At 36.5% G+C, this 24,021-nt stretch overlaps 2 protein-coding genes across 2 annotated transcripts in view; one reads left to right on the top strand and one right to left on the bottom strand.

Moving 5' to 3' along the window:
* The first annotated feature begins 4,911 nt into the window (after nucleotides 1-4,911).
* On the top strand, nucleotides 4,912-12,280 carry LOC121424708 (E3 ubiquitin-protein ligase Midline-1-like). Its single transcript, XM_041620460.1, has 2 exons — nucleotides 4,912-5,296; nucleotides 8,269-12,280. Exons 1-2 carry the CDS (start codon nucleotides 4,996-4,998, stop codon nucleotides 9,903-9,905), a joined length of 1,938 nt encoding a protein of 645 aa, XP_041476394.1. The 5' UTR covers nucleotides 4,912-4,995; the 3' UTR covers nucleotides 9,906-12,280.
* Nucleotides 12,281-12,706: 426 nt separating this feature from the next.
* LOC121424691 (DNA topoisomerase 2-alpha-like) overlaps nucleotides 12,707-24,021 on the bottom strand; it is a 41,795-nt gene continuing 30,480 nt past the window's right edge. Inside the window, exons 27-33 of the mRNA XM_041620441.1 lie at nucleotides 23,783-23,906; nucleotides 20,851-21,087; nucleotides 19,920-20,285; nucleotides 19,216-19,308; nucleotides 18,264-18,347; nucleotides 16,432-16,526; nucleotides 12,707-15,938 (exon numbers count right to left, since the gene is read on the bottom strand). Coding sequence (XP_041476375.1) covers nucleotides 15,753-15,938; nucleotides 16,432-16,526; nucleotides 18,264-18,347; nucleotides 19,216-19,308; nucleotides 19,920-20,285; nucleotides 20,851-21,087; nucleotides 23,783-23,906 — 1,185 coding nt within the window. The 3' untranslated portion in view covers nucleotides 12,707-15,752. The remainder of the gene's footprint in view (nucleotides 15,939-16,431; nucleotides 16,527-18,263; nucleotides 18,348-19,215; nucleotides 19,309-19,919; nucleotides 20,286-20,850; nucleotides 21,088-23,782; nucleotides 23,907-24,021) is intronic.

The following is a 24,021-nucleotide window of genomic DNA, read 5'->3' as shown; positions in this document are numbered from 1 at the left end:
GCATGAAAATTGGCATAAAGGTTGGGTGAGTTATCCTAAACTTTTTTAGCAGGAAGTGCCAACGTGAGATTTCCAAATCTTAGCAACAGTTGCTAGGTAATATTTTTACCTTCGTAACTGAGCTTTATTGGGCTTGAGTAACATTTTACAAGTGATATGTCACATAAATTGTAATCTAAAGCATGTTCATCTGTATCACAATAGTTCTGATCCACTTATTCATAGCAACGTTTGCTAAGGAACCCTTTCCATAGCAACAAATTGTTTATCATTGTTCAGATCATTATAATTTTCCCAGAATACCTCAGAAATTAAATCTGACCCATAGATTCCTCATGTGATGAATATTTCCACAGGTAGACCCAATGAGCACCACAGAAACGGTTGCTAGGTAGCACTTTCCTCAGTATGTTTTTCATATGATTATAATTTCTATGAACTACATCTTTTCTATTTTAAAGCATTAATATGTTAATCAGAAACAGTTATTCCATGTATACCCCACCATGCAAAGTACCAGTTGCTAAGTAACATGTTTTCTGTAGCAACCAGTAGAAATGAAGATCATATTAGTTCTCCATGCCGTTCCCGGACCTAATGCCACGTGCAGGAGTTGATTTTGACTGGTCAGTTCCGTCTCCAGATGTTTTGACCTGGATCAATCCTACGCAGCGCCGGGATCTATCATGATGTGAAAGATCTTGCACAGGTTTATTTGGACCCATCATTTGTTTCTAGGCGTGTTGACCTGGATCCTGCAGCTATAATGCTTGATCTACCACGACTCGATCCTGCAGAAGTTGATTTGGACCTGTCCGTTCTGTTTCTGACCAATACAAGTAAACACCGGGTTCACATTGTAACATTTTTCGCTCGCTCTTCTTGGGCCACCGTGGCTTACTGTTGCGTAAAGCTGCAGCGAAGCTGCTCCGCAGCTTGGGGCAGTCTTCGGCAGTTTCCAAATGGAAGAACCATGAGTGGGAGGCATTGAGAATTGTTCATAATCTTATTTGCCTGTTTTTTACTCTCAATCTCCTCCAGAAAGGCGATCGCTCCCCCGAACAAGTGCTTCTGAGATTGTATCCAAAGTGTGCCGACAATGGTCAGCATAGATTCATAAAGAAAACTATCCGAGACAGAACTGTCAAGGGGAAAAGGTGAAATCAGACTTACCATGCGAAATATTTCTCATACATTTCCCTTGCACTTTTAGTCAATTGAAATTGGTCTGACGTAGACCAAAAGCTTCGGTCTCTGTTATGTTGGTTGTTTAGCTGAACTCCGTTGGCTTCACTCACCAAATACAGAGACCGAAGTTCTAGCGCGATCTGTACGGGGACTCAATGGCCATACATGTATGTTTATGTACTTAAGATTGGATAAAACAACGGGAAGTGAATTTGCGCAACAGCCATGGTAAGTCACTGTTTTTTGTTCCTTTTAACTTAATTTTTCTCTGTTTTTTGGCAATAATGCCAAGAGGGAATATAAATTTGCATTTTGGTAGCGTATATTTTCAAAAAAATTTATTCATTAAAGATAAAAATTAAAGAGCCCCGACAGGGGATTTTGCATTGCAAGTCCCCTAATGGTGGATGCACGATAGCGAGCCGTCTGTGTACGAGAAATGAAAAAAAAAATGTTAAAAACTCCTCGAAACAGACGGCCGCCAGCTGTCTAGGTCTGACGGTGTTGTAACCCAGGGAACTCGATTGGCCATTTTTGTTATGAATTGTAACAAAATGGCCGATCGAGACGGGGGTAGAAGGAGAGAACTTTTCGTTTTTTGAGGTTCCAGTCTGTGCCCAGATGTCAGAAAAACTGCCACTCGTTAGACCATCCATATTATCGTGGTAAGTGCTTGATTTCTGTTTTAACTATTTATTCTGAGAATTATTTTGACCATACTTCACGCTTGTCAGGTGAGTATGCCAAATTGCACGTACGATCCTGGGCTCCCGTCCGCGTGGCGGGTGGGAGTTTGCTGGGTTAACGGTGTTGTGGCTAGTGTTGGTGTTGTCACAACACCAACACCAGATTTCAACACCGTATTTGAAATCACCCATTGATTTATGACACTAAATTTCCCTTTTTCTGTTTTAATTAAAACCAACTTAGAATCATGGTGAACTTCCTTAGTTTACTAGGCCTACCGGTAATTGATTAAATTAAAGTTCAAAACTTCAATTGGCGCTCATGATTATATGCAGATTGCAGTAGACCAAAACTTTAAAGCTTCAGTCTCTGCATTTTGGTGAACGGGATAATTTATAGTAAAATGTCTGAAATTGTTGAATAAATCCCCAGCAACGACGGTTATTCCAGCTCATGCAGCTTCGCACCAGCCGGTGCGAACCGGCCGAGCTCCGAGCGCCGTTGGCAGTTCAGTGTTCGGAGAACACAGCAACCCACTCAACAAGGCAGTGCAGTTTTTCCCCCTCTACGCAGTCTACAGTCGTCGCGGATGCTAAGGTGGCCGTATAGTAGCGTGTAGTATTATACTATAATTTATAGCTAGCGTCGGTCGTCGCGTTCAATCAAGAAAAAATAAAAAAGGAAATCGTCAAAGTAAGTCGTCTAACAGTGATTTACTTTCTACAAAAAGTCTGACTTACTACTTACATAGGTACTTTTGCAGAAAAAATAATTACCAAATGCCAAAATGGTCTTAGATATCCATATATGATTAAGTCATCACCAGCAGCTCATCCGACCTCTCCTCACCGCCGGTTCTAATATGCAAATTTTCTGACAAAAAGTACGCGCACGCGCGCTTAGTATAGTTTGGTTCAAGACTTGGGAATTTGTACGTTTTCGACAATTTAATCAATAACTACATATCAGCTAATCAGACAGCATGAAAATCAACAAAAAATTCACGACAACATGTACATTTAAGCAGGGCCGTCGGAGCAGTTACGGGTGGTATGGTTTATACCATTTTTTTTCTGAATAAAAAAAACAAAAATATATATATATATATATAATATATATATATGAAAAAATACTTTAAATAAAAGCGCGCTTCGCGCTCGCACAGTTGATTTAGTCCTTACGAAGTAGGTGGATAAATTAAGCTTTATCAAACTCCATACGAAATACATAGTCTGTTGTAGAAGTAAAGCTGACATATAAGTACAATATTGGTATTCAAAGTGTTCTTCAAATTTGAATATAAGAAGAGCGATTTGACATGAGAAGGTCGTGCATGTAAGTCCAGGAAAAAACAAGAAATGCCAACTCAAGTTCATCATTTTAAACTCTGCCAGTAATACATCTGTCATTATTACCGCTGCTGTTTATTCCTTTGCCATTTTTACCTCTGCCATTTTCACCTCTGCCATTTTTACCTCTGTCATTTTTACCTTTGCCATTTTTACCTTTCCATTTTTACCTCTGCCATTTTTACACCGAGCCATATTCTACAGGAGGGGGTATATAGCCTTTCTATTAAAAAAAAATTCAGCTTTATTTTTTACAATGTGAAACAACCTCCCTCTCAATTAGGTTCCTTCAAAATTCAAAATTTTTCTACCAAGAAATAAACAACATTAGATATTTCTTGCTACAACTTATTTCATCATAACGGAGACATCATTTCCACATAGTGCGAAAAAAATTTAAACAATTTCATGCAATAACATAAGAAAAGGGAAAGTGGGAATGTGATGTCGTCAGCCCACCTGATGAATTTTCATGAAGACATGCCTTGAACTGTTTCATCGGAATAATGCAAATCTTTGAAGTTTAATAACGTCCTTATTTCTTATCCGATTTTGATGAAATTTTCAGCATTTCGCTCTGTGAACTTTACTCAGTTTATTTAGATATTAATCAATATATTCAGTCCGGAGCATTCCTATAAGACGACCCCAGCATTGAATCAGGCATAAATAGGCCCTTTTTTCTTTCATCTGATTGGCATGCATCTGCCTTCATTTACAGTGGCATTGGAACGGTTTTGAAAGTGGGGGGGGGGGGTGAGCCAAGAGTGGAGGCCCCAAGGGGCTGACCATGCAAAAAATCACAGTTAATCAGATGTTAATTTTTACGTCTTATGTTTTTGTACACGAATGAAGAGGGGGAGGCTGAAGCCCCCCCCCCCCTTCCTCCGGTTCCACTGGCCCTGCTTATATGTTTTACATTGTGTATGCATGTTTGTAAGTTAAATTTTGAGCGCTTTGGATATTTGGGGAAAGCATGTTATTAATACTGGGTAGGCCCCATTATCTCACACTGCAAAGGCGTGAATTATGCATTTAAAATACAAAAGCTGTCATGATTTTCAAGTATGAATTTCATATTTTACCTTATAATACGGAAGTCTATAAACAATGAGCACTAAGTACGAGCTGCGCCACTACTTTGTTAAATCAATTACATGTAAGACCTTTTGGTCTGGGCATGAAAATCTAAATGAATAAAGTAAAATTCACAGAGCAAAATGCGGAAAATTTCATCTACATCGGATAACAAATAACGAAGTTATTGAATATAACGTACAATTTCATTTCAGCTTCGTCCTTGCGTTATTTCGTTATGGGAACATGTGAGCAGTTGAACCCCCCCCCCCCCGCAAGCAACGTCCGAGCTACGCCACATAGGACAACGGTATGATATGCATAGACTACGCCTCTACCAATGTCTATTGACAGATTTGTTTATGAATATTTTGTCCATTTAAAGATTAGAAATTTTCAAGTCGTTATAAGAGCGATTTTGAAGTTCTGAAGCAAAATACTGAAGATGAAATACTCTCTTCGGCTCTAAATGGATATTTTTTAATAAAGTATTTTTTTTATCATCATCAGATAAATTTCCGAATAAATATCAAACTTTTGAGAGACAATATGAAAAAATAAAAATAATGAATACGACTGTAAAGAGTCTGCGAAACAAGAAACAACGATATACGAACACATGCTTGTCGATACCTTGCTAATTGTTATGATGGTAAAATTAGGCGGAAGATAAAGAAGTTGGAAATTCATCATCATGGCAATGGCAGCTCCTTTAGATGTGATTGGCTCATTGAGAAAAGAGTTCGAGTGTTCTGTGTGCATGGACACGCTTCGCGATGCAAGATGTCTGTTTTGCCAGCACACATTTTGCTTCGACTGTCTTGAAAGTTGCGTGATGTCAGGCCGTGAAGCAGCCAATGTGATTTCGTGCCCAGTTTGCCGAGAAGTGACCCGTCTACCGCGGGAAGGAGTGGCCGGTTTGAAGGGCAATGCGCTAATCAACAGCTTGCTGGAAAAACTGGACGTGTGGGATAAAACCAAAAATCATGGTCCAGGTATATAAAAACAAAGACAGAAACAAAGTTGAAGGTTGTCTTTTTGTGAAATGTGTTACATGACATAATCATAAAAAAGGAAAAAGGGGGAAAAAAAGAAAGGGGGAAAAGAGAAAAGAAAGAAAAGCGACTAGCGAGGAAAGGGGGAAAAGAAAAAAGAACGAGGGGTAGACTAAAGGAAAAGATGAACATAAGTCATGGTGGGTTTTGTTTTGGAAAATATGCGTATGTGTGGCCAAATTTCAATATTTACTAGTTACATCATAAGGCTATTAGAAGAAAAACAGCTTGGTTTTGATGATTTTCAAGGATTAAATTTCAAGGTATTCATTGACTCCATTCTGGATTTTGTGAATATATACAAAACCAACAGACCTAAAATACACTAATGACTAAAAGACATCATTATACACTAGACCAGACATCTTGGAAAAAACAGAGATGCTGATGATGGGATTTTCTTAGATTACATTGATATCTACAATTAATAAGCCAAGACTTCAGAATGATATCCTGGTATACCAGGAATGTTATTGTTTATGAGAACAAGTTGCTTTCACTTCACCCTTCCAGGCTTGGATGGCAATTACAGAATTAAAGGGGGAAGTTCACCCTGAAGAAAACTTTGTTGTAAAATAGCAGAAAAAAATAGTAGAAAATATTGGTGAAGGTTTGAGGAAAATCCGTTAAAGAGTAAGAAGGTTGTTAGAGTTCAAACTTTTGGATTTGTGACGTCATAAACAAGCAGCTGCCCCATTTGTTATGTAATATAAAATGTATGAATTTCAAATTTTGTATGGTTCCTGATGACTTAATTTTGTTTTCTATTCATAATCGGGTGTGAAATGATTTGTTTATTGATATACAAAAGGTACAGTGAAAACCATTTTCAATTTTCTGAGAAAATGACATTTCATTGATTTTTTACCATTCACTATGTAGGAATGCTGCTCGCATATGACGTCACAAATCAAATCATTAAAATTCTAATAACTTTTTAATTATTTGATGAATTATTCTCAAACCTTCGGCAATATTTTTCATTATTTTTTCTGCTATTTTTACAATAATTTTTTTGTCAGGGTGAACTTCCCCCTTTAAGAAGCTAAGAATATACAATGTATTCTGTTATTTCTGTTTCATCAATGAAGCACCAGCTCAACTTCTCTTTTTGAAAGAGTTTACATCCTCCCAAGCTTGTCATGAAACCTGAAATGTTTACATTGAATGTTTTAGTGTCTGCAGTTGATTGATGAATGAACTATCCTAGATTCCTCCTGTGGAGATATTCTAAATAGGGAAGATCCTAGTACAAGGATGATTCTCATTTTCAGACTGACACCTATAGTATCTACAGTGCGTATCAAAAAAAAGTTTACACTTTGAAAAAACCCTGTAAAATTATAAATTTGTAATATCCTGAAGATTTTTCCACATTTTAACATTGGTACAGATCCATCTAAGCAAATGACGATATAACTATCGAAAAATATTTCCGCTTGAGTGAGCACCACTTACTTTTGAAATGCTATGCGAATAAAAGTAAACCTTTTTCATGAAGAACACGTAGAATTTAGCAAGTAAAATTGATTTTAAGATATCTTTGACCTTTTTTAACTTCAAAGAGTGCATCGCGCCCCGCCCCACTCGCCCACACACCAAGGCCATCAAGACGATATTTCATTTACACTGAGCTGTGATTTACATAAAATGAATTAGGCTTTATTTTCATTTTGTTAATCATTGTCAAGCTTGGGAAAAGTGTGGAGAAACAAGTATTAAATTAAAAATTAAATGTCAACCCACTTTAAATAACAAAAACTTAGTGAAAAAGTGCTGGAGATGTCTGATGTAAACTTTTGTTTAGATTCAGTTATGTCCTCAGATCCAGCTGGCACAAAAAGGGTAAAAGTTGTGCTTACTAAGTGTTGAAATTTCAATTTGGGTGGCAAATTTGTTTAAAAATGCTCGAATGTGTCTGTTTTATCTTAATTGACTAAAAGTGCAAGGGAAATGTAGGAAAAATGTGTCGCAGGGTAAGTTTTATTTCGCCCTTTCCCCTTGACACTGCGTGAAAACGAGCATTTCTGCGCAAACAGATTTCTGCGAGCTTTACAAAAATAGACAGTGCTCACTCAAGTGTAACATTCTGTCAAAACTTTTACTTTCATTAGATAGATGAGACCCAAGCCAAAGATTATATGAGAAAAAATTACCCACATGTTGTATATTTTTTAATTCCCAGGGCTTTTTCAAAGTGTAAACTTTTTTTTGATACGCACTGTATACTTTAAAAAAGGAAATACATGTAGATTAGCACAATGGATCAACTCTTGACTGTACACAATTAAGAACGTATGCCTCTGCCATTGCCAGATCAGAAATGCACACACTTAGCTGCTGAGTTTTCTTATCAAATGGGCAAAAAAATAAAATATTGTATAAATACTGTATAATAATGAGTGTGTGACATCATCAACTTTCAGCATATCTGTGTTGTGTATAAGGCTGTTTTGTGAAAAATAATTTCAATATGTTGTAACTTTCTAATTTTGACATCCGATTTTGAAGTTTTCAGCATTATGCTTGTATGATTTTTCTCTTTCTATTCCAATCATTTTTTTTTATTGGGATGGACTACTTTAAGAGTTGATACCCTTGACAACATGCAGCTAGAGTGTCTCAGAGAAAAAAAACTAATATTATTGTATCTATTGCCTGCTGTATCATATGTAAATTCATTCATTATTTACTGTTCTACTCTCAAATATTGCTGAATATTTATGTTGACTAAATGTTTCCTAATTTAAATTGTTGATATAACATTTTCAAGTCTCTCCTTATTAATGCTTCCATTCAAAATAACAAACCTTACATAACATGATTCCTGCAAATTGACATCACACAGAGAAGGGACATAAATTGTATGGTTTCCTTAATGATCAGATTTTTGTTGACATTTTTTTTTTCAGATGCCAGTGGAGATTCTCAGGGACAAGAAGCCAAGCGATGCCAAACTTGTAAGAAGCGCAAGCTAGATGCCACATATTTTTGCCACCACTGCAAGGAGCATCTATGCCTGGAGTGTGTTCAGAGTACTAAGCACCATTCTCATCACAGAACTGTGTCTGGACCTGATGCCGATCAAAACTGTGAAGTACATTGTTGGGTCCCAGCCAAATTCTATTGTATTCAGTGTGATAAGCTCTGCTGCCGTCTGTGCAGCCATGACAGAAAGACCACCATCCCCCTGCACAGGAAGGCATCCAGTGTCCAGGCTCTGATGCAGGGACTGATCGACCAATGCAGCAATGAGAGCATTGCCATTCAAACAACTCACCATGAAGTCAACATGATCCGAGAGAATGCTACCGAAGCCCTCCAGAAACTTATAGCAGAGGTTCGTCAGAAAGCTGAGATGGTAATCTCCAAGGTTGAGGACAAGAAAGAGGAGCTACTGGCTTACCTTGGTGCAGTTATGGGGAGGATGGAGGAAGAGATGGAAGAAAAGCAGAACAAGTGTTTAAATCTTGAGGACAGTCTGCAAGCTGTAGTGACAGAATGGCAAACTTTGCAGGAATCATTGAGTGATGCACTGGTGGTAAAGAAACAAGGTAGCATAGCAAACAAGATGAAGGATCTACTAAAAGCCATCGACTCCCAGCCAGTGACTCCCAATTCGGCTCTCAGTGATGCCTTGAATGATTATGGGTTACAATTTATCCCAAGTAAGCTATACCTTGATGCATTGTGCAATAGCAGTACCCTGGGACGATTTGAAGTCGTACCACGCTGGGTTTCACATCGCTATGACGAAACATATGAATCCATTTCACAGCTGATGTTCCTAGATGATGGCAAAATGTTGATTGCTGATACTTGGAATGGGATCAAAGATATGCCTCCTCTTGAAGATGAACTCCAAGATGGCCCCAACCTTGTTCATGGTGATGTGGTTCGGGACTTGACTGTGGTTGCTGGCAGCACCATAGTGTACCAAAATAATAAGAAGGAAATCTTCAAAATTGTAGGTGAATCTAGTGTCCTGTTGCATGGATTTAATGGTAAGTGGGTCTCTGTAACTTCTTGCCCAAGTGATGGGCAAGACCTAATCGTAGTAGCAGATCAGAATTTCCATGATCAATGTATCATGTTCATGGACATTGAAGGAAATCTTGTGAGTTCGCTGACTGCATCCTATGTTGGTGGCGTTCGCTTCCTGCGATTCGATAAGTTCCAGAATGCCATCTTCATAGACCATGATCGACAGGGAGTTCACTCTCAGAGGCTACGCGATGATGGTACGCAGAATTTTGTAATCGCTGAAGAGAACACTCTGTATCTGGCTTTGGCATGTCACAAGAGTGATTTTCTGTACATCGCTTCCCAAAAGGCTTCTCGTCCGAATGTAGTGACGGTCAACAAGCATTCCCTTGAGGATGGAAGTCTTCTTGAAACTCTGGTGACCGACTTCGTAGTCCATAACTCATTCCGTATGGTCATGGCTAATTTGAAAGACAAGGCTGTTGCTGTTGTGGTCGGGAGTTCTGTTGCTCTACTATTAGCAGGAACAGGTGAAAATACACGTGCAGTTCTACAGCTTGAGTAAGAGGACCATATATTTCATATAGGTCTCATCTTACACATAGTTGCTATAGATTCAAATCAAACAGGCTGACCTCTAATAGAAGATAAGAATAGAGACCTAATTGAGTTTGATTTTGAATCACAACTGTTTATAAGACATTGCTCAGATCATGTTGGAATGTGTCACAGTGAATTGTACCAGAATTGTGTTAACAATATCAATATGAGACTTCAAAAAAAAATCAGCAATTAAAAATTTGATTTGTTTTACTTCAGCTAGTCCTATTTTTTAAAACATTCCATGTAGGTTTTGCACACAACAGGTTGAATATTCACATTTTCATCTTTACATCCATGGATTGTCCTTACTGCAAATATTTCATCAAAAGTATTTTCATTCGGTTGTAAACTACCAGTAAAATAAAAAAAAATCTTTATTTATTGGCTCTTAAATATCAATGATTCTAGTTAGTTTTTTTCTATTCTAATTATTCAAAGTTAGTTTTCAGAGCCAAGAAAGAAACTACTACAGTCTTATAACACTGGTAGTAACAGCAAAGTTAAAATAATTCCAGACACAATTTAGGCATAAGAGGGTTGTTCCTTGGACATAAAGATGTGAAATGGGAATTTGCAGTAAAATATGAGCAAATCTTTCCCCCTTCTTTTTTTTCCTTGCTTTACAGTCTAATGGTTTCCAAAATAGCAAAACAGTCGTAGTATTAACGGTGAAGTTATTGGTCGTGAAACATTTTGACTCGTGCCCATCGATTCTTGTCATCAACATGTCTTCAGTTATTTCATTTATCGATGCATTCTATAAAATATTATATCATTTCTTTCATGTGGAATTTTATCAGTAGCATCTGAAGTCAAGATGAAATGAAATCAAGATACATGTAAGTGATATTGATAGTCTATAAAGCATTTTGATATTTTCCGATAAAAATGCTAAAGATTTTGTTTTCTCCAAGTAAAGTGCATTTTCATCACATTTCAGTGGAAAGTCAGTAAAAGTTTGAGTGATATTCACATTTCAAAATAGTTTCTCTTTTCCCCCTTCTTGTATAAATGGTACTTCATATTCAATCAAGTTCACAAGTTTTCAGACCAGAAAGAAATCTTGATATTTATGAATATTCTTCTTCTTGGCAATGTGGCTTATTTAATGAAGGTGAATGGCTCAATGGTGCTTTGCCTCTTACTTTAACATTGATAAAAAATAATTCATTTTCCCTTTATATGGGTTAAAGAAACATTATTTAGCATGAAATGTATGAGTACCATACCATTATATATGACACAATGATTTCCGTCATATCGAGCAGATGAATATTGTTGGACAGAAGTATTTATTTTATTGTAACGTGAGCTCAGTTGTGCTTTATATGAAAGTGCCTTTTTATTGTTATTTGTGTTTTTCTGTGATTCCAGGTCTGTGCTTCTTTGTTGATTTATTGGGTGAATTCTAGATACCTTGAGAAGCAAGTAGGTTGTGTTAAAATTGTCATCGTAATCAATGTGTTCTTGATCTTCTTGTAACCTTTGTTTGTATTGTAGTTTCAAAATGTCACCTTATACTTTGAGTTCTTGTTACATTTCTCTTCAAATCATAGTGCTGTATTCAAATGATTCATTATATTCAGTTATTTTGTACAGTCTTTATACTAATAATCTTGTCTTGGTTACTTGATGTACTGATAAGAACAGTGAAGAAACCTCAGCTTGCTTATTAATGGAAATCTGTTTTAGACTCCTTGATTATTGAACTTTTATTCCTGCAAATATCTCACTTTTTTCTGCATTGACTAGAATACCCTTTAAAGTTATCTAACATAACACTTGTCCTATGAATAAGTTTAGGTGCATTTGCGTCAAACTTAATTTGTATGTTTTTTATTTGATGGGGGATCAATGATATTTGAAACATCTCATAAGTGAAGCTACATTCTTTCTCACTTTCAGATGGGTGCCAATCATAAACTCTTAAAAAAATGAAAAATTTAGAAATAATTTTTCTCTGAATATGAGGAACCACATCATTAAAATTGTACCAGTAAATGTCGCACCAATATTAATCAGAGTTCACAATTAACATGTATGTATTTCTCATTTGGGCCCACTTCAAACGTTACGCATTATGGATGAAATGTCGTATGGGTATATTATACTGTAGAACCGTGCAAATTGTTTCACTGATACCTCTCAACTTTTATTCCACTTAAGGCTGATCAATAGATACATATTTAGGAACTGTTTTCTTTGTAATTTGTAGTCTTGTCCTTTAGATTTAGAAGAATTATATAGTCTAAGTTTCACCATTTTGTGTTTGATCTGTTATTTTTGTATTCATGTTGAAAGTCTTGATAATAAAACCATATACAGTATTTTGAAAAATAGATATACCTTTGTCTTTAGTTGGTAGTTGTAGTAGTCAATATCAAACTTCATTCACCTCTTTGCCTTTTTTCGCTGACTTTCATCCCCCCTCCCTGTTGAAGCGTCCCCTCCCCTCACCTGTTTTGTTAACCCCACTCTCTCTCTCCCTCTCTGTGGCTTCCGTCGTCCCTCGATTTCCTTTTCATTCCTCTCTCTTTCCTGCTTCTCTCCCCTCCCCTTCCTCGCCCCCCCCCCCTCCCTTTCTCACTTCCTCCTACTCTAGCCTTTCTCCACCCCTTCCTCTATTGATATACGAGTAGTTCCTTTCATGTTTCACTTGCTGATATGCTTATCTTACGAATGTATCATTTCAGTTTTAAGGATTCTGACTCCCGCTTCATATCTTGACATTCATATAAACAAGCAATTCTCACACAGTGGGCATTACAAATGCAAAATCTTTGTTTCGAGATGTGTATAAATACAAGAATGGGGCACAGATTTCATCAAAAGTATGAACAACATAGAGTTTTTAACATTCAGATGTGTTAAAGTTTGCATGCAACACAAAAGGTCCCTGTTCTGACCATTGGTAATAAATAAATGTTGGCCCTTGCAACCCACATACATGGATAACAGAACACAGTATTTAATATTTAGTCAGTATTTAGGCAGACTGGTCCACAAACGGCAGCCTCATGTATCAAATATTACATTCACAAAATTCCTGCCTCTATCAAATAAATGCTTTAACCTGTCCATGAATTCAAAGGCCAATCTAAATATGTGATGAAATAATTCAATGTTGATTTCAGAATCAATCTGCAACTGAATACATGAGAAATTTTAAGATTTATACTTTAAGAAGACATTGATAAAACTCGCAAATACAAAAATATTATTCCTTGCCATATTTTCATCATTCACAATAATCTTAAATTCAAAGGTACAGAAAATACCACATTTAAAAAATACAATGAAAAAAAAAATGAGCTTTCACTATTAATGAGCATTGCAAACCACATCTTGATTTTATCTACTGCAATTCAAGATGACAGTATGTTGATATAGGATATGAAATAAATCTGTAAGAGCATAAATAGCTCAACGTAAAACACTATATTATCCGGCAGGTATCCCCCCTTCATTTATCATGCATGAATTAGCAGGGAATAATTTTTTGTGTGCATCAAATCTTCGCTTTCTATATTTTTTATATGACTGCTACTCTCAATGTATTGCATAGCAAGTTCTTACAGGGGACCTTACAGAATTGGTTAAAATCACTTCTTGAACAACCCAAACTGCTAACAAAATTTTTTTCGAAATTAAAATCATTCCCTGCAATAAAATTATCATTATCGGCTACTAACCAGTAGTAGTGCTCACAGGAAGCAATTAAAAAAAAATGAAAATCCATATTCTACAGTTTGAAATAGACATGAAATACTCTGAAAATATGCTCTGCCCGATTGATCGTGGGCCCGGCAGCCACTATGCAGCGCCAGATCGACGAGGCTCTATCCCCTTAATGGTTGAATGCCAAACAGGGTTGCGGCAACTCAACTTTTAAAGTCTTTTTGGTCTGATGCGGCCGGGGCTTGAACCCCGACCTCCCGGTTGTGAGAAGGACGCTCTACCAACTGAACCAAATAAAACTGGCAGAGTTTAAACACAAAGGTTGAGTAAAGCTCACTAATTTGGTTATATAAAAAGACTACGTATCTAAAGTGATGTGCACAAAAACTGAATAAAATTGTTACTGAAATTGAAAGCGAGATCAGCAATATTTACCGGTAATATGAAATACTACAAAGGAATGCAATTGCACTATCCTGTACTATCTTAAATAATAATGCGCAAATAATTTAGAGCAGTACATAAATATTGTAAGACAATTACACAGTAAAACAAGTTGATATTGTTTATGCAAAATTGAAAGGTCATCTCTTGATATCCTTTTAAAAATATTAAAATCTTAATATTTCAATAAAATGCATTTTTAATGATTATCAAAATGTGGTTATAAAGGAAATTCCATCAAAATACTATTATGAACAGTGTAATGGGCAAGAAATAGTGGAATGCACACAAAAGCCCCACTTTGCTTTGTAAAAAAAAAATGCATATATATATATACAGCTCATTGTCACAACCAAATACCTTTTTACCTACATCAACATTCATATTTACACATTTTTATAATATTTACACACTGGTAAAATGGTAACGGTGGTTAGAGAAATAAAACAGTAAAAAAATTGAATTGGGATAGGAATATAGAAGAGACAAGACATACTTAGGAGACATACAAAGAGAGACGGGGAGAGACAGGGACATAGATTAAAATGGACATGACAGAGAAAGATAGGAATTCTTTCTTATATTCCATTATCAATCATTGTGGCAATGTCCTGCACTACTGTTGCAAATTACATAACCTTAAAGATACATTATCACAAAAGATTGTTGTATCATTTGGATAAATGAATAAAGGGAATTTTTAAATGAAATTCTAAACTTTTCTGTCCAATAATCACTACAAATTTCAGTGGAAGTGACTTGGAATCTCATCAATCCATTGAGGAATATCATTTCACATCATGGCTGATCAAACTTTATTGAGGATACTTCCATATGAAGTAAGAATACAAGTTTCATATCAAAATCTAGTTTATCAAACAATCTGATAAAAAAGCAAATAAAAAATTGTCTATCACTAAAATTGGTTGATAAACTGGTTCAAAAGTAGGTTTAATCACCTACACACAACAATTAGAGGAAAGTTTCCAGCATATTAATGAGTGTAAATAAATAATGATGAATGGATGTTGTTAAAAAGTACCTATTATTAGGTATGCATTATTTTTGTCCATATAAAAATAGAACAGACACATATAAAGGCTAAGTCATTAGCCCTGGATGTGACTAATTATGAGACATTGTGTTTAAATGGTCATTGCACTGATCTGAGCATTTCAGTATACCGAGTATGGACGATTCTCCAGACATAGAAACTTGCATGTAGTGCGTTCTTGCAAAAGCTACAGACAAGGCCATATGGAGTGTGAACTGCCTGCAGTTCTGAACACAGGAATCAGCAAGGATTGCCATTACTGCAGGAACAGCTCATACGTTTGAATCAAGTCAGTGAACACAAAATCTCATCCACAGATTTCATGAGGCACTACCTTCAAAACAAATGAGGCAGCCTCGGGGGATCTGAAATATCTCAACACTCAAAGTGTATTTTCAGCAGGGAGATACTGTAGATCCTTGTAACTTTTACACAAAGCTTTACAATTGATCATACAGTTTATTTAGGACTGATTACATATAGTAATCAAACTTATTAATTGTTAAAATAAGCATCTGCGATCAATCACTGAGGTTTGTGTTACGACACCCTGATCTCAGAATGACAAGACTATTTTTTGAACAACAAGCTATCACAAAACTAAGGATTATGAAAGTCAAGGTGATTGGGCAACTAATCATCTTCTGAATCTGAGTATGTATACTTCATTGACGTCTTGGATCGTCCTATACTACCTCTTGCAGAAGACATGGTACCGTTTCCTGTCTTCTTCGTCTCGACTTTGATGTCATCGTCCTTGTCGTCATCATCAGAGCCATAAAGCCACGAATGAGTCTTCTTCAATGCTTGATTTTTAGGCTGCAATTAAAACAAAAATGAGAAAAGAAAAAGGTTTAATTACTTGGTTGACCTAAGCTGGTATTTAATTGATATTTAAAGTATTTTACTCAGTATTTTGCTTAAGTACAATACTTCACTCTCTTTGGTATTCAGTTGCATTTTTGGGCTAAGCATTTTGCTTAAATCTATTTGGGTCAGCCGCCTACCAGACTTAAGTCTGGCTTGCGCGCAGTTTACAAAATTTGTATAATACATGGAATTTCATTGCTCTACAAATTTTTACATATATCACAATGTACTGACTTTTCACATTAATTTTTTACTTCCAGCTGAAGTAAATTTAATCACATATTCCAATTTTTGTTGGGAGTTAGGTTAATTGACAACATAAAAATTTTCATTAATTGTAACACAGTGCTAAATGTTCCCCTGTTCTGCATGTACAGGCAACAAACCATTACTTTGGAATTACTGGGTGTACTGGCTGGTTAATAAGTAAAAGATAACTAACCTCTGCTTTGGGAAGTTTCTTTGGAGGAGCTTTAGACATTCCAAAATCATCATCGGAATCTGAGTCCACATACTTGCTCTTTGGTTTGGGAGGATCTGGAAGAAAAACACAAAGGGAATCATTTCTAGTGTTTCGTATTCAATGCTTTTTCATGAGATGGCAGCCCTATCCTTGAATATACCTTTATCGTATAAACTGTATATGATAGAGTAAAGTTGTTGTAAATTCAGAAATGTATGTTATTCATTTGTTTTTAATGATTATCACGATAATAATAATAATAATATAGGGCATTTGTATAGAGCACATATCCACCTTGATAGGTGCTCAAGGAGCTCCTATATTACCCCTGCTAAGCAAGTCTACAGCTTCAAATAGTGCCCCTGATACACTTTTTGTAATGAAACATTGAATTAAAACCCCTGCAATAAGAATCTGGATCTCTGATTGGATACAGGTACAGTCATGAAAATCATTACTGATTCCTTAGGAGTATTTCATCACGATTTGTCATCTGACAAGTTGTCAGATCTGACACGTCATCATTATTTTGATTGTCGCCTAAAACAGGACTCTTCGAATGAAATGTCAGATGAGTCATTTCATGAAATGATTCCCGAGCCAGTAGAAAGAGTAAATTGATGATTGGGTGTTGAGGGTACCTTTGCCAACAGCATGCACTGAGGAAATGGCTGCAAGAAGCAACAAGACCAAGGCAAGTTGGCGACATGCCTGGGGGTTTGACTTGAGAGTCATGCTTTAAAAACAACACACACATCATATTTAACACATGAGGGGTGTTTCACAAAGATTTAAGTATGACTTAGAGTCACACTTAAATACCGGGTTGCGTACGGTATGAAAGGTTTGACCGCATTGGTCAGATCGTCTCAAGAGGATGCGCATCAATGCGTATCTATCAATAAGATCGCGTGTTGCATATCTTGTACGCGTCTGCATTTAAGTGCGACTTAAGTCATACTTAAATCTTTGTGAAACACCCCATGGTCTAATAGATGGATACACGGTAGCTTGCACATGATCTGACCAATGCGGTTATGCGTTATACCACATGCTACTGAAATTTAAATGCAACTCTAAGTCACACTTAAAGGTCAAGTCCACCTCATAAAAATGTTGATTTGAATCAACAGAGAAAAATGAGACAAGCATAATGCTGAAAATTTCATCAAAATCGGACGTACATGTAAGATAAGAAAGTTATGACATTTTCGCTTATTTTTCTCAAAATAGTTATATGCACAATTTAGTCACATGCAAATGAGAGAATCGATGATGTCCCTCACTCACTATTTCTTTTGTTTTTTATTGTTTGAATTATACAATATTTCAATTTTTACAGATTTGACAATAAGGACCAACTTGACTGAACTATATAATGTTAAAAAATCGTAATTCCACTTGTTCAGGGAGAAATAAAACCTCGTTTCACAGGACAATGAGAAAATTAGAATATTTCATATAATAGAATACAAAAGAAAAAGTGAGTGATGTCATCAGTTCCCTCATTTTGCATACTGACCAAGATGTGCATATAAGTATTATGTGAAATTAAGTGAAACTTTAAAATGTCATAACTTTCGTATTTTACATCCGAATTCGATGAAATTTTGTGCTCGTTGGATTTTTCTCTTTTTATTCAAATCGACATTTTGTTGGGGTGGACTTGTCCTTTAAATCTTGGTGAAATACCCTCCAGATTACATAGTTTGAAAATCATACATAAATCTCGAGGAAATGGAATACGTATTAGCAACAGTGTTATGCCCTATATAAGGAAGTATAATCAGTTAGAGAATGATGTTTCCTACCTGAATCCGAGTCTGAATCTGATGCCTTTTTCCTCTTCGGTGCGTTCATTCTCTTCAGGGCGTTGCTCATTGTTGTCTTTGTTTCTGTGGTGTAAGAAGATGGGCGATTATGAACATGTCATTCCAAACCAAAAAATAAAAGAACGTAGCAGAGCAAATGACAAAAATTGACTAATATCTCAAAAGGGACAAAAGGGACAACAATTGATGTAAAGAAATTGATGATTGATCAGTATCGATCAAAACTATCAATACTGTTGCAAAATTTGATATGGCAAATGTCAAAACCTTGGCAGCATCAGGGTCTATACATGGGTGGTATGCTCATAGCCCATAGTACATTCAATGTAACTGCATTGGCTGTAATGATACAGGGGGTACATCAAGCAGAAGCTAGTTGTCTTTTCAGCATCATATTTTCTTAACAGATGAAACGTCACTTTGCTTTTCTTGAGACCGTAAGACAGTGTTTGATATTGGCACAAATGCCCTTTCTGAAGTATTCATGTAGGGTAACAACTAACATGGAACTCTAGTGCTCGCAGTTTACTGTGGAAGGGTCATTGCAGAAAAGGGGGTTGCCATGCTTGAATTAATGATTTTTTTTTAGATCAATGTTTCTAGAACATAATCAATATATAATTTATAAAGATGAATTGATATAAAACCAAAAACATGAGGGTTTTGAAAGAAAAGATTGATATCCAGATATGATCTACAACTGAAGAGTGAAATTCATAGTTTATGAGTTTTTATAAATATACTTCTGATACTGTCATCATTATTCATGCAAGGAGGATGTGTTAGTGTTTGAATGAGTTATGGGTCATATGAAACGAACCCTACGAGGTCTTGTCTTTACACAATAAAGCATTCATTGGTAGCCCTGCAGGGCTATGGACCCAATATTTAACATTACCACACCACTGAAAGAAAAATATGTGGGCAATACCTTTTTTGGGCTTGGATGCAGGCTTTGCCTTGGGCTTTGGTACAGGTGATGCATCTGAATCACTGTTAATGGATAGCCGGTCACTTGATTCATCTGATAGAAGAAAACACACAAACCGCAAATTATGATAATGAAAATTTGGTTTATGACCAACTGATATATCACAATAGGGCGATATGACCTCTCCGGAGAATAATATGCAATGTTCGCATGCGATTCATCTCCTTCAGCATAATGAAGTTATCATGTGCAATGAATAGAGAGTTGATTAGGAACTAAAGGTTGACAGACACCTATGTGGCTCATTACTTTAATCTTGGAGAAGTGGATCAGCAAAATCTGTTTCATCACTGGCTAGAGCAGTTTCGGTGAGATATTGTTTTCTAAGACATATAAAATCTCCCGTTTCATAACATCATGAGACGTTGCATATTGAGGGCCCATCATATTTTACTCATTGAACTTTTACGGTTAAAGTCATAATACAATACAAGTCTGCATAAGTCAACCTACCATAGGACAAAAGTTGACCAAGTTTCATCTATTTATCAGGCCAAATTAAATGCTAAATATGTTATTTGTCCCTTCTAAGTCGAATTTCAGTTCAGTTAAACATAATTCTGTGGTCTTAAGAGATTTGGCTTCGGCAAATCTATCTGTTTTTATATTATTGTCACATTATCCAGCCCTATTATTCAACATACCTTTCAACATGCCATCGCTAGCATCACTATCAACTTCTACATATTTTGACGACTTCACAGGTTTGGAGGTTTTCTTGGCATTGGCAGGTTTCTTAGTCGCTGGTTTCTTTTGAGCAGGTTTCTTTGGAGCGGGTTTCTTCTTGGGTTTCTTTGGGGCCGCATCAAAGGATGCATCGCTGTTGTTCTCCATGTCATTATCGGAGAAGTCATTAGACATCTCCGGGGGTTGGGACATGGTGACGTCATCCAGATCATTCTCATCATGGTAAGTGACTTCCTCTCGCCGTGCAGCAGCGGTGATGTAGGAGTCCCCGCTCTCGTCGCTCTCTTCTTCGTCACTGTAAGTGTATTTCTTCTTGGCCGATGCTAGGATGAAAAAAGGACAAGGAGTCATGTTAGTACCAGATCATCAAACATAAAGTGGCACAATTCTCGGCTAAAACGGAACTTGGTACAATACCTTGTATATTTCAAGGAGTTTGAATAAAATATATGAATGCCTGGGTATAGGATTCCATTAAATTTTACCGTACTAACAGTTGTCCATGTCAAACAGAGCATCTTAATCACAAACCTAGCTCTAAGCTCATCATTGCATGTTGGACAAAAACCCATCCAATTATTTCATGTCAAATTACACTGCTGATTGTGTTTTAGCCGAGATTCATGAATGTATGATTACTTTAGCATTGACTAATTGATATACTAATTTTATAGGTCCTCTGGTTGTTTGCTGACAAGCATTCATGCTTTCTTAGCAATCAGGTAAAAAATCTCCACCAATCAATCACCAATTGTTTATCATACAGGGGAGGGGGGGGGGGTGCAATCTGCGCCCCTTTCTTGTTTGAAGCCATCTTCATGCTGTAACCCATGATCATACCATGTGTTCAGTACACTGTAAATCTGTAATAATCAACAAGATACCTACCAGCAGCCCTTCTAGGTCCCCTGTCCCCCTGTGCGGCCAGTTTAGCAGCGAGGGCGGCATCACCGCTGGTGATATCATCCATCGGCTCTTCTTCAGATTCATCTGACCAAGGGTTACGCTTGGATTTCTTGGCCCCCTTCTTACCCTTCACGCTCCCAGGGGCCTTTGGCTGTCTGGGTTTTCGGGGTGCTTTAGGTGCTTTTGGTTCTTTGGGTTCCTTGGGCACTCTGGGTTTGGCTGTTGTTCAGGGGGGGGGGGGGGGGGTAGAAAAGTTAACAGGCTATAATTGAAATGTTATCACACCTTAAATGATCCTATCCATAATGATTTTTGGTTCATGTCCATTCAACACACAGTGTGTAATTTTAAGTCTGGGGTGTTAAAATTGGTGCTAAGATCATGATTCATACTGCGAAGCATAGCACTAACACTGTTTATGGCATTACACAAGTCAAACAACTCACACCATCGGAAGTTAAGTCCTAGCACCAGCTTCATTATAAATTTCAGTGCTATCACGGGTGTAAAACTGAATCAACACCCACTGTCAACACCAAACTTGATATCACCCAGTGTATGGGATGGTGTCAAAAACAGAAATGTAGTTAATGGAATTTATTCCAAGGAAAAATAATCTGTTCTTCACTGAAAAGAAGATGAGAATGTCAAGCCCTCTATGATATTGTGAATATTTGGTTGGTGATGGGAAATTGTGATTCATCAGTGACCACATTTTACTAAACACATAAGGTCATGGCTCACTATCTCGTATTATCATAACATTATCACATATTTTTATATAACTGGTCTTTGACAATTGATAGACTTGTATCATGTGAAACCAGTCCCTAAAACCTTCATTGCCTTCTTATAAATCCAACATTTAGTTCATGAACCTTGCCCAAAAGGTGTTAACTTTGGAAAAATTCCTTGTCATTTTTTTGACAAGGGATTCTTTTCTTATTCCCAACAATATCCTAGAATGATACTACCAGTACCCCTTGAAATAAAACAAATCTAGTTGTCTTCCTTTACCATGAAATGTGCCAAAATGAAAAGAATTCCTGAATTTGATTGTATGAAATCTGTGTGATCTTGCCTTTAGAGACAGGAATGTCACAGCTCTATGTATCTGTGATACATCCGTAAAATCAAATAAACAAACAGACACTAATAGAAAACACTAAACTACAAATTTGGCTTTAATAATTTCAGAGGTAATTTAATCCATTGATTCAACAAGACAAATCCTCTCTGAAATACAGTTTCATTTATCAGCTGCATAATGGTCTAGAAGTCATATCAAACAAATCTATGATATAAATGAAGATTTGTTTTCAAAAGTGGTAATTTGGGCAACATAATCGGAAGACAGAGTACTGAACATTGCATTACATATTTGGTCTTGAATACAGCAAAAGGCTCTGACATGGAAGTAATCCTATACAAGGACATGTCACGCTAAAACCCTGAAATGCAGTCTATGCTGCTGTTTTTAAATGTTTAATTGCTGCCAATACTGATAAGTAACAAGAGAAATTCACAAAGGCCCTTCATATCAATCTATTGAAGATGAACGCAATAGCACAATGAATATATCACTAAAATCACGCATATGTCAAATATGGTGTTTAAACTGAAATTCTTGATTCTTACTTCTTCAGATTCTATGGAATGCTGATTTGTGATTTTGTCAAATGAAACAAAGGACCAGCTAACAAACTCTACACCTTTCAATTAATGATAAGCTAATTATTTTGCCTAGGAGTAAAGTCAAATTTCAAAGAATAAAATATGTTAATAAAGAATACCAGATGGGGATCCAAAATATCTCTAGTGCTGAAATCTCTATCAAAGATCTTTGAACTGACCTTTACCATTTACCCACGGTAACCACTTTACAAGTAGGGCCCAGCATAACATGAGATTATTTTCCTTGTTCATTCTAACATGCCATGTGCTTGGCAAGAAGGCAGAAGGTATTACCATGGTAGTTACCATTGGAAAGCAAAGTTACCATTATAGTAAATTTTATGCAATGGGGACCTGGAAAAGATTCATTTGTACCTGTCACAAATATTTATCCTACTATACCATGAAACTGACTATCACATATATAATCTTTGTTACATCTTGAATAAGACTAAGGGTTGGAGGTTTAGGGTCTTGGGTCACATTGAGGGTGGGTACCATTGTATTGTTCTGCTGTTTGGGAGCAAAACAAAAATCACTTACTAAAACTCAACATATTGCACAAATGTTTTATGACATTGAATTACTGATACCAAAAAAATTGCATGAACGACCAAAAATGATGAACAATCTAAAATGCAGTACAAAACAGCCATTCTCGTTGGAGCTATTGCTGTATCAATTCTTTAGAGGTAATGGGATTACTTTGGCAAAGCACTAATCAAAATTCTAAGCCTTCTTATCAATTTGTATCGTTTCCAGTGGCTTACATCTTTGAAGGAGATAGGTTTAAAGGAATGTGCTGGCAACAAATGTCTAGATGAAGGCAAAGACATATTCCATCTTAACTGGCCATTTCTGAGTAACCTAATCCTACTCAAAGCTCCTACATTTGAGTTAAAGTGATGAATGAGAGTAGAAGATTTGAATGAAAGTCCATTATTTTGGTAACCACACAAGTGTTTTTTCTCAATGTGAGTAGAATTATCAAACACTGTCTGAAATTTCATGTTTTCTTGGTTATAGAAAGGGTACAACCATTTTGAGGTGTGGTGTATCTGAAATCTGTATATGTAAAAGTCCGGTCTGGCTCCAGGAAACACGAAATTTGAGAATATATTGAATTGGCTGGGGACAAAGTCTAAACAAGTAGGGCTGGATGAAAGTGACAATGTCATTCTACTACAAAGGTGCATGGCTCTATGTGGCACGAAGCCAGCCAGGCTGTGAGAAAGCATACCCGTCTTTGCTTTAGGCTTGGCTCCAGCTGGTTTGTCTGACAGTGCAACTGAATCCTTGTCATCATCCAGGAGTCCAGAAAGTTCAGAACCTTCCTCAATCTTTATGTCCACTTCTTTGGGTTTCTAGAATCAAAGATAGAGAAAAGATAACACACATTGAATCACAAAATATACATGTATTCCATAAGGTGCTACTAGCTAGGCTCAATGACAAATTAAAAGTCTAAACAAAGTATAA

This window comes from Lytechinus variegatus, chromosome 1, assembly GCF_018143015.1.
Source record: "Lytechinus variegatus isolate NC3 chromosome 1, Lvar_3.0, whole genome shotgun sequence".
NCBI lineage: Eukaryota > Metazoa > Echinodermata > Echinoidea > Temnopleuroida > Toxopneustidae > Lytechinus > Lytechinus variegatus.
This window is presented reverse-complemented; position numbering and strand designations above follow the sequence as displayed.